The following is an 11,491-nucleotide window of genomic DNA, read 5'->3' as shown; positions in this document are numbered from 1 at the left end:
AATTATGTTAAGCATGCTGCAAAGTGCATTATGTGATATTCCCATTTTCCTGTAGATCATTATCATAAAATGGAAATTATCATGTCCATATTTTGTGCACCTTGTAATTTACAAGCTGAGTACATAAACCTTATTTGAGGATTATCAGAAAACAGTTATCCTTCAAGCATGGACTATTTTATCTATTACACTTTTCCCTCAACATCTATACCAACATTATCACAACAAGCAAAACACTCCTAAAGACTGAGGAGGATTCTCTGTTTCTTAGTTAAAAGACAGTAATGATAAGTTTTAAATCCAGAAACACAGATGGACAAAACCACAAGGTGCATACTCACCAAAAACTAAAGACAAAATACTTTAAGAAATCTGATTTCAGACAAATGTAATGCAAGCCTTACTTAAAAATTGTATGGAATTAACTAAAAATTACTAGAAATATTCAAATAAACTGTAATTTTTACACTTTTTTTCTTATACATTATTATATTTAAGCATAATGTACTCAACAAAAGAAAAACAGCATTAAACACTTACTTTGACTTTTCCTTTTTAACATCTAAAACCTAGACCCAAAATTGGTATTTACAGTAAGTGGACATTCTTTACCATAATATCACAACTATTATTTTTAACAATTCCAGTTAATTTTATTCATTATTTTTTTTATGTAACTGTACATTATAGAAATTATTAGTGCTCAGGAATTTATTTTTTTTTCCTTTCCAGAAAACAAGCAGTAATTGAACAATTAATAAAGGTTACTGGGAAAAACACTTTGTTGTCTACTCACATATTTCTCCCATGCTTATTGTTCCACTGCATTCAAATAACAGTATCCCATTATCTATGTTCTACCCTAAATACATTCCACTTATTTTTAAGCCTTAATTAAGGATGCATTACAAGGATTTGGACTTGAATTCTAGATTTGCAAGTGAAACTGTAGCTGTGACTTGTGCTAAGGAAGTTAGACAAGTATCACTGTAATGAAGGTACGTACTGAGAATTCCAAAAGGAGAAACACACTTTTTTTGCCTTGAACTTACTAATGCGAAATTCATTATTTCCCTCTGACTTAAAAAGATGTTTGTTTGTCGGCAGAAAACAAGTTACTAAACTGTGGCTCAATACTGAACCATATGATGAACCATGAAGAAAGCTAGTTGTGCAAAAAGATTTACTTCTAAACGTTATTTCTCAAATAAATGATTGTGTAGAACTGGATATCCAAAACAAATTGTATCACACTGTTATAGCAAAATTTAAAGTCACAGGAGAATCACCACGTTATTAACTACTCTAACAAAACACTAATTCTCTGACATTCACCCATACTAAACACTGACATGTTCATTTTACCTTCTTAATATATTACTTTGCCCCTTTAAAAAGTGAAAAATCTTGCTTACCTTTAAATTTGATCATAAGACATTCATTCACATCGCCTAAGCATAGCTGAGCATAGCCCAGCTCTCAAAAATATTTTAGAACACCCCCAAAGTGCTTTACCTTGGTGCAGAGCTTCCCCAGGCTCCATGCTTGTCTGTAAGAATGTTGATAATCTTCTGTATTAGTTGAGTTGCAGTCACTTGGTCTCGGTACTTCGCTGCCATTATCAAATGATGACACATTTTTTCTTCTTCACGCTTGTCTGCAGAATACTGGGCGCACAGTGACTAGGAAGAAAACAGAGACTTTATTACTTTGCATTTAATTACACCATCCAAAGGAACTTTGAAGCACTTAAATAATTACTTATACAAAACCCCTGAGAAATAAGAATGAACCACATTTTACAAGTTTGAGAATTGAGGCACTGTGCAGCTGTGCCTCACAATCTATCCAGAGAGCCAAGCAGAGGAATTTGGTTTGCCATGAATTCTTCAACCACATAGCATACACTCTTAGGATTTAGCAAATACCAACAGGTTAGTGCCCTGATCACATAATAAAACATATAGGTATGACCACTTTTATAACAAAGGAAATGAATAGCATTATAAAAACAATGAGGAAAGTTTAATAATAATGACTGTCAGCTAGCTGACCACTCCACTCCCACAACTCTTCATTGGATTTAGGTAACCAACTGGTTGCTGGTGTTTGCATAAAAACTAAGGACAAAATCTACATATCTTCAGACAGAAGACAAAAGGCATATGGTTACCAGGAGGTTTCTTGAAGTTGAGCACATTTGCAGGCCAGCATGGGAAAGTTAATCACTTTCCTAGCTGTACTGCACCTGTTGTATAAACACGTTTGCTGAGGTACTCAACACCAAATACTAGGAAATAAGAACCTAAGTCACACCTACAATGGGAACTCAAAACTAGGAAAGGTTCTTTGTTACAATATTTTCTAATAATTTGGGGTATTGTTGACCTGAAAATTTGTCTGTTAATACAGAACTCAAAAATCAGAAACCATATTTATAGCACTGTCTTATCAAAACACTTTACACAGAGACCCACAACAACTTCAAATATCGGTATAAACAATGAAGGCTTTTCCCCACTTCAGAACTCATTTCTAATTTCAGTTTTCATTTGGCAATCCCACAGATTGCATATGCCAGACAAAGCATTTCAGCCTTTGTCAATGATTGGATTATTCTATGATCTAGTTAGTAGAATGGACACAAATGTCTGCCTAACAGCAAAAAAAATTGCTCTCTTTGTGAAGCACAGCTGAGGCAGACACTAGCACAATTATTTCTCAGAGCTTAGAAAACAGCACGGTATCATAATGCATTAGAAAACTGCAGCAACTAAAAAATAGGCAGGCTGTAAATGTTATTCATATATGTGTATATACAAGCATATATATCATATAAAGTGAAAGAAAGGAAGAATATGGAATAAACCACAAGTATAATAAACTCTGGGGTTGTGCAGATTTTAATAGATATCACATAATAAAAGTGTACTAACATTAATAAAGAGCTATTTTAACAATTTTAATATACGTACAAATTTCCACACCTTACAGCAATACTCACCTGATGAACAGACATCCAGAGGAGTGAAGAATGAGCAGCTGACTTTCCAAGTGAACAAGACATCAAAAATTGGCTTTTGCACTCCTACACGAAGCACTCTACCACCTCTTTTCACAAAAATGCAAGATGGCTAAATCATAACCAACACTAAACAAAGATTTTTCTAGCTTTTTATAACTACAGCTGTCTTTTCCGACACATTAATCTATTTTGCACCCACAATGATTCTGACTTGTTTTCAGCACTTTGTAAATGTTTCATAAGCTGTTATTTTTAAGTTGCCTGAAAGGGCAGAATTCTAAAAACAAGTGTATAAGGTAAGCTAAGTAGTAAAATGTTTTAAAGTGCTCTTTAATGGATCCTCCTTTACAATTTGAACAGCAACTTTTCATATCTGACATAAAATCCATAGATATAAATCACATTAGAGGGTTATTCTTTCCCCATTATCAATCTCTGTCTCTTTATGGAACATTAAAGTCACATTTGACCTTAAAACATGATAAAATGGAAATCAAACTAGAATGTTTTGTAAAAGATATAATGAACTTGTACCTCTTTTAAAAAAGTCTCTTTATGATGTAATTTTGAATGCCTCCTTCATTAAATAGCAGCAAAGATTTTCAAAGTATAGCTGTGACATTCAAATGAAGGAAAAAATGGTATTTGTCAGGACAACTTCCATGAAAAAAAGAATCAGCCTGTTACAAAACAGAAATGTATAGGCTCCACTTCTCATCAAATTCAGCGTTTAATATAAACAGAAATTTGCAGTTCCTCACCAAAACTGAGAGACTTCCAAATGCAGCAATCCCATAAAATTAGAACATCACTCCAGGAGGGACTCTGAAACCATACCACACTATTTACAATACTTATTTTACAAATAAGAACTGAAAGAATCCACAGTTCTGCCAAACATGTCATGTGCATGTATAATAACTAAAACTAGGAAAGTTTTGCAAGAATAATCCCTTTGATCATACAGGTGACTTGTTAATTGCTCAGTGGTTCCTACCCACAACATATGCCAAATATTCAGAAAAAAGGTATTTCTCCCCTTCCCTCTCACAACCTTTAATACAGGAGTTAGAGAAAACTGGCTCCTCTAAAAGAAGTGGAGAGATCCATCTCAAGGTAGCCACTAGTCACTAAAATTTTCTGAAAGGACTAAAAAGTCTCTGTTTTTCCACTGTATTTTTTCATTTTCCAGATGCCTTCAGGTTCATCTAATCCACTACTTTGAGAGATGCAATACCAAGATACAGAGTGGTCCATGTTAATAGCTCACAATAAATTCAGATAATTCCATTTATGTGAAAACAAAAATTCAGCTTAATTTTCTGTGTACAAACTCAAAAATATACTTTTACAGTTTTAATTCTTCATTATTGTCTGATTTCTTACACTTACAATAATGCACACTCTCATGCTTGAATATAGTTTTACAATTAGATATACTATTGAATGCAAACTAATTTTCACTTCCACAAAACACTTCCACTAGTGCTTTGGCCTACCTAATTTATGTTACCTGTTTGGGCAAGCGTATAATGAAAGTATAATCACAATAGTACTGTAGTCACACTCACAACACTAAAAGAAGAAAAAGGTATTTTCATATATACACTCCATAGGTTATCTATGAAAAGTCTTCCATTTAGCGGCTGTTGAAAGTTTTTCAAAGGGGAAGTGTATTAAGCAGAATCCTTTGACACAGCTCAGAGCAGTGGAAAGACCCTTTTTCTCTAGCCCTTCATCCATGATGGAATAGAAACCTTCTCTTTGCCATTAAAACAGAGTGGAACATGTTTTTTCCTCTCTTCCATTACCTGCTTGGACAAGACTGGGGGCTATTTGAACATGCAGGTTACCTGAAGGTATTTTTAAGGAATAGTAATTCTAAAGGACATCAAGGTCATCTAAAAGGTTATTGAAATGAAAGTACAATACCTTCTGTATGCATGAAATATTCCAGAAATACTAGTGCAAAATTCTGACACAGTAAATTAGTCTATTCTGCCTGTCTATACACCAGTGAAGACGAGAATTAAACTAGTGTTTTCAGAATTATATTATCTTTGATTATCGAAAAATGTTAAAGATTACCTCGACACACCTTTGCAGTCCCAAAATCAGTGAAATGTTTTTTACCAAGTATGAAAATTTTAATAGGGTACAGTTTTAACAGCAGTACTGCATCATTTTATTTTCATTCAACTCTGAGATCACCAAGCGCTTTTACATATGCCAGTTCCTTTGTCTAACCTGACTAAAAGCTACTTGCTTGGTGAACAACTTGTCTCAGAGGGTGTCATTTAAGAGGAAAAGTCATCCATAAGATAACGTGTAGTCTTGCCACTAATGCAAATTCTCTACAAATAAGGATATTTTAGTAAATGAAGGAGCTCCTCAATCCTCTGCTTTCACAGATCTTTGCACTTGACCTCTGACCTCAGGTTTAAAGTCTGGACTAAAAATGCTACCCAGGGAAATCTTACAAAGACTCCTGAATAAGACTTAGAAAAATGAAAGCTTAAAACCTCAACAGCGAACAAAAGTCAACCAATGACAACATCTGACAGCCACCGTCAATTCTGAAGTGATGCCTCTGTCATCCAACGACTCGAAGTATTGATTTCTCTCAGCATGAAAAAAGCTTAAGCCAATGAAATAGATATAGCATCATCCCCCCGATAATAGCCATCAAGGTTAACACCAGCAGAACACTTATCAAAGTATCTCTTCTATTTTGTCTTGTTTTAATGGACTGAACACAATGCAATAGCTTCTCATCTCTGCAACCCATAGTTTTCCAAACCTCATTTATTCTCTTTTCCATCCTTTTATCTGATTTGAAGATTAAAAAGAATCTGCATCTAAATCCACTGTTTGCAATACGAAGGGGGAGAGAAGGGAGTTGATTTTCTAGCCAAACATTCCTGGGGAAAAAAAAATAATCCTATTCATTTAAAATCACAAGGGGAGGTGTGAGGTAGAGTGGGGTGTTGGAAATCTGCAGTTGACTTAGATCACGCCAAACACAGACTGGTGAAACTATGGTCATGACCAGAAAAAAAAAACCCTACCACAATCAATTCAGGTTAGTGATTAGAGAGAAATGCAATGATCTCAGGAGACATCTGGTTTTAATCTGTGCTGAGTCAACAGCTTTATTTTTTACCTTTAAGTCTCACAGTATTAAGCTTTAGCAAACCCAACGAAATAATGCAACAGCACTTTTACTGAGAGTGCATCTTTCAAATGAACCCAATTTAGTACCATAGTTAAATGAGACAAACTAACGAGTTCAGCTGGATATAAAACCAAATGACAGAATAAATCAAGACTAAAGAGCAGAGACAAATAACATCAGATTTTTTTCTGCAGAATCCATTAGTACCACAGACTTTTTTTTTCTTTTACCTTTTTCTTTGATGCTTATCTAATAGTTATTATTTGTATTAAGGTAGCACCCTTGGATCACAATCAAAGATGAAGCTTTATATGAACAAGTAAGAGCTCTCACTCCTTGCTAGAAACTGGGATTTGCTATATGTGCCTACATTATTCCAATAATTCAACTCTCTACGTATCACTGCTAACCACCAGCATAAACAATATGGAGAGACAAACGTTCTTTTCAAATCCAAGAAGCTAGTCCTTACTATACATACGCCCAAATGTTTTGTATTCAAAGTATGCACTAGGATAGACATTCTTCTCCCTCTTTTTTGCAAATCCACTTTATGTCTGCAGTCCCTTCATACTATTAACCTGTTTACAACAGGGTAATATCTTAAAAACACTACAGTTGGACATTAAATCTGAGATCCCGTGGGGCCACATCTTCCAACTACATGTCATTTTTCAAGCTAGAAATCAAAATACAAATCCCCTATGCTCTAGAAACAGGAAAGCTCAGCACTTCTGCATAGGTGATGATCTTTTCTTAAGGAAAGAAGAAGCCAGTGGTAATATTTTAAGCCATTTCCCAACCACACTGCATCAACCTTGTGACATTCAACAGCTTCAACACCACTGCCAAGATTAGTACTGCATTCACTAAATAACTTATAGTCCACTGCAACAAATGAATTGGATCCATGAACAACTTCTGGAACTGACAAACTCACTCACTCTATAAGGAACTTTCACTCTGTCCAGCAAATGAGACATACGCTTACATAATCTAGGGATTCTCTACTCATTCTTAGAGAGGGCCAAATTAAGGCTGCACTGCTCTGATTTTGCAAAACTGTTCGATATTTGGTTTTCCAATTTTTTCATTCAATTTCCACAAAACTGAGATTTTAAAAAGGGAAGGGAAATAGCTTTTAATCAGATGAAAACACATATACAAGTCTCAGAGGAGCCAAATTTGGGCCAAACGCAAACACTTATATCACTTTGACCAAAGCAAAACAGTGTTTGATTGTTGTCTTGTCTGTGACCAGTAGTTAATCATGTGTGAGCAACATGTTACTGCCAGAAGAGAAACACAGTAGTGTTTCTAGAGTTTAGCTTCAGACTCCAAAGGTGCAGTAGAGGCCTAGGCAACTGTCCCAAATCTATTTTCAGTCTTCCCCAGCTTTTCTTTCTGTTCTTCTATCTGCAGGCTCTTTCTCCTATTACCCACCCAAACTCTGCCTTTTAGTTGTTGCTGTTGTTTACCTTACTTTAACAATACCACCAGGACACTTCCTCCCCTCTGTACCATCTGAACACTAAGTAGGGGAAACAATTATCATCCACATCAATGGTGAGGCTGTCAGCTCAAGAAACATTTCCCAAATAAAGTCTTGCTGTGGCTTTGTCCTGGGTTCAGCAGAAGCAGTCATTTTTTCTCATTCTTGGTAGCTGGTGCATTGCTGTGTTTTGACTTTCGGCCTGGGAACACAGCTGATAAAAATGATGTTTTGGTTTGTCCAAGGACTTTGTGAGCCTCATGCTCTGCCAGGGAGGAGGGAAGCCGGGGGGAAGCAGAGACAGGACACCTGACCCAAACTGATCAGAGAGGTATTCCATACCACAGCATATCATTCCCAGGATGTAGCTGGGAGTTACCCAGAAGGACACAGGGTCTTCTAGGTTGGACTCATTTTTCGGCGGGTGGTATTGTATTCTCTTCCCTTGTTATTTTCTCTTACCATTGCTGTCGTTGTTGGTAGCGGTGGTGATTTGTGTTGTACATCGGTTGCTGGACTGTTCTTATCTCAACCTGTGGGAGTTGCATTCTTTCGATTCTCCTCCCCATCCCTCTGGGAGCAGGGAAGGGGGGAGCCCCCCGGGGGAGGGATGCGGGCCTCGACTGCTTCCAGCCTGGCACCACTCACTGGGAATGAGTGCATGAGCTGTCTGGCTGGATTTAAACCACAACAGGCTTTCATGACATTCTTCAAGATCTTGTGCAAATCTTCTTATGACCAGGGGCCAGATGACACATCTCCAGCAAACCCCAACAAACTAAAGCTCTGAAATTTCCTCATTCATCAATTCTAATCACCACCTCTTCAACTGTCTTGTTCAACTGAGGCACAGTAAGGACCTCAGTTACCTGTAAGGTAGGTAGAAAGCAGTCCAGCAGTTTTAGCCCCAGCAGCCAAATAATTGCTTTCTCAGGATTAAGATTTCCAGACACCCTACTGCCAGCACAGTTCCTTTACAACTTGCAGCACCAAGACTTGGCACAGGAGTGACTCTTGAGCAGACTGAAAGTCACACACAGTTCAGATGTCACAGCTAAACCTTAAATGGAGTCTCTAAGAGCAGGTGACACACTACTGAGTACTTTTAAACAAAGCAACTTACTAATTAAGCCCTTAAAGGTACAACATAAACAGCGAATTTTCACAAGTTTTGCGTCAGATGAATTCTGAATGATTTTTCATAACAGGGGCAAAAGTACATTTCTGACAGTGGGAAACAATAGTATCTCAAAACATGGAAAACCCAGGAATTCTCAAGGAAATAAACGTTTTAATTTGGAAACATTTTTCTAAACTTCTTTTCCAAATCAAGAAACAGATAAAGCTTGGAGAGCATAACGAATGAAAAAATGTAGCCAAAATTACTCAGATGTTAAGCTGATAAGTTGAAAGAATTTGGAACCTTATTACAAAATACCTTTTACCGCTTTAACCTATAAATGTGGCTTCAGCCTCGTTTGGATGAGTTGAAATTCTACGGCTACCAAAGACACAGCTGTAAATACTTAGTTGGTACATGACTTATGTTAATTGCTTCAACACCTACCTTACAGGAATGTGTATTCCTATGTAGGACCCATTTTTATTATTGTATAATATGAATGTGAGTTTTTATATGTAGAATACAACGCAAAAATAATCAACATACCTCTGCTGATTTTGTTAGGTATAGTTTGATATTCCTGCTACATCACACTCACTAAATTTCCTTATAAATTTGCCAAACACATGCAAAGCAAATTCATTTCCAGCCAAAATCTCCACATAAACAGTTTCCAAGATTATGTAAAGTTCCAGATTTCAAAAAAACCCAGAAAGATTAGACCCTTGAGATACCCCTGCAGCCTGGGGTCTGTGTTTCTGCCTATTTTCTACATAGCTCCCCTCAAGTCCTTTTCAGCTTTCCCTGTTTAGTGTTTTAGAGCACAATTCTGATTTTAATCCAGGAAATTCAGAATGTATCAAAATATACTAGCTCATGAACAAAGAACGAAGAAATAACTTACATGTGTGATAACAAGACATTTAGACATTATAGCTTCCTCTCTTGCCGTAACCAACTGCATGCTAATGACAAGCATGTCTCTAATAAGCTTCAGTATGCTGCATACTGAGTTGGTTTCAGGCCTGACTTGGCTCCTTAACATGTCACTTAAGTTGCTTAATAAATAAACAGTTAAATAGATCATAGTTTGCTTTCATATAACTTTGTTTTGTACTCTTATAACAGAATCAAAGGTACGTTTTAAAAGTATTCTATCCTCTACAGTAGTCTAGTACTAGGCATTAAAGAAGAAAGCGAAAAGTACCATCAGCACATATTAAAATTAGTTTATACACAGGGATACATAATAGTAACTAAGGCAGATGTAGGAACCAACCACCTATCAATCTGCGCTAGCACCAGGAGCAGCTTTAAAAGTGTTCTGTGCCATATTTAAGCAACCTGGTCTATGGGAGGTGTCCCTGTCCATGGCTACAGAGTTGGAACTAGATGATCCTTAAGGTCCCTTGAAACCCAAACCATTCTACAGTTCTACATTTGGCAAATCTTTTCTGAAACCTCAGGTATGAAACATTCTGACATGAACATGAACTCACAACCAAAGGTAACCCATCTGTCCTTCACCAGCTTCTACCATGCTTGCTCCAAATGTTAATTTAGTGGCCTTGATTTCTGACAGTTCAGGACCTTCTCATCCTCTCAAAATGGAGAATGATCACCTTGACTGGCACATATCCTTGAGCAACACTGATAAATAGGAAACATGTTTGCTGGCAATGTAGTTCCCATACACAGAATAAAAAAATCCTTTAGTTTCTACTATTAAGTCACTGCACCTTCATTTGTATCTGCAGAAACATTTTAACTTATTATTAAGGAAAAGTATTAAGGACTTTTTGTCAAAGAAATTTCAAATTACTACCAGAGAATCTGTAAGGAAAAGAAATACAGAGGATTTTATGCAAAAGTTTATGAAAGAAAAATATTAAGCTCAGTGCTGCTGATTCATAAGTTTCTAACTTACACGCCAAACTTGCTCATCACCTTATGGTAAACTAAGGTACTTGAGAGCCTTGTTCTTTGGAGACCAAGTATTTTAAAAGCAGGATGTTTTGATTAAGATGATGATGAAATGGCAAAGATTTGCAAAAAATACATAAGCAAATGGGAAGGATTCTTAAAATACGGTGTTTTATAGCAGATGTCCTTACAAGCATTCCTTCCTTCATTGCCACTTACTTTGGTAACATGTTAAGCAGTCACAACCCCAGGTTTAGCTTAACCTCTCTGCCTTAACTTAAAGCCTCCTGTCAAAATTCTTACAGCATCAAACTATGAAAAGCAAATTATTTTAACTTCATTTTTCTCCTCTCCTTTTTTCAGTAGTCCATGCTTTATATTTCATTCCAACTAGTGTACGAGGCTTCTTCCTTTGTGATTGGTTCTCATGCACTTACATAACACAATTTTGGATTTTCAGAACAGCATGAGATAGGTATGAATAGGTTTGGGTTTTAACTAACATTTCTTACCCAGAAAAAGTTCTACCACTCTTGAAAGGTTAACATTTGGCTCTAAAAATGGCCAGGTTTTTCTGTCTGGTTGGTTTTGCTCAATGCTATGAGGGTGTTTTCACACTACACCTCAATAACAGTTATCAGCATTTGTTACAAACAGCTGTAATGGCACAAAACAGATCAGACAGTACAACTGCACAAATCATGCTTAACTAGATTTCACTAACTGACTTTAATTCAGTGCAAAATAATAAAC

At 36.3% G+C, this 11,491-nt stretch overlaps 1 protein-coding gene across 3 annotated transcripts in view; it reads right to left on the bottom strand.

Moving 5' to 3' along the window:
- Nucleotides 1-11,491, bottom strand: part of LRBA (LPS responsive beige-like anchor protein) — a 400,194-nt gene that overhangs the window by 235,668 nt on the left and 153,035 nt on the right. For all 3 annotated transcript variants that reach the window (XM_061350996.1, XM_061350998.1, XM_061350997.1), the window contains exon 36: nt 1,516-1,682. In XM_061350996.1, the coding sequence (XP_061206980.1) occupies nt 1,516-1,682 (167 nt within the window). The remainder of the gene's footprint in view (nt 1-1,515; nt 1,683-11,491) is intronic.

The sequence above is a fragment of the Neopsephotus bourkii genome, unplaced genomic scaffold (assembly GCF_033783945.1).
Source record: "Neopsephotus bourkii isolate Nb327-2 ecotype Australia unplaced genomic scaffold, CSIRO-AGI_Nbou_v1 NB_547, whole genome shotgun sequence".
NCBI lineage: Eukaryota > Metazoa > Chordata > Aves > Psittaciformes > Psittacidae > Neopsephotus > Neopsephotus bourkii.
Note: the sequence above shows the minus strand (reverse complement) of the source record. Positions and strands in the feature narration are given on the sequence as shown.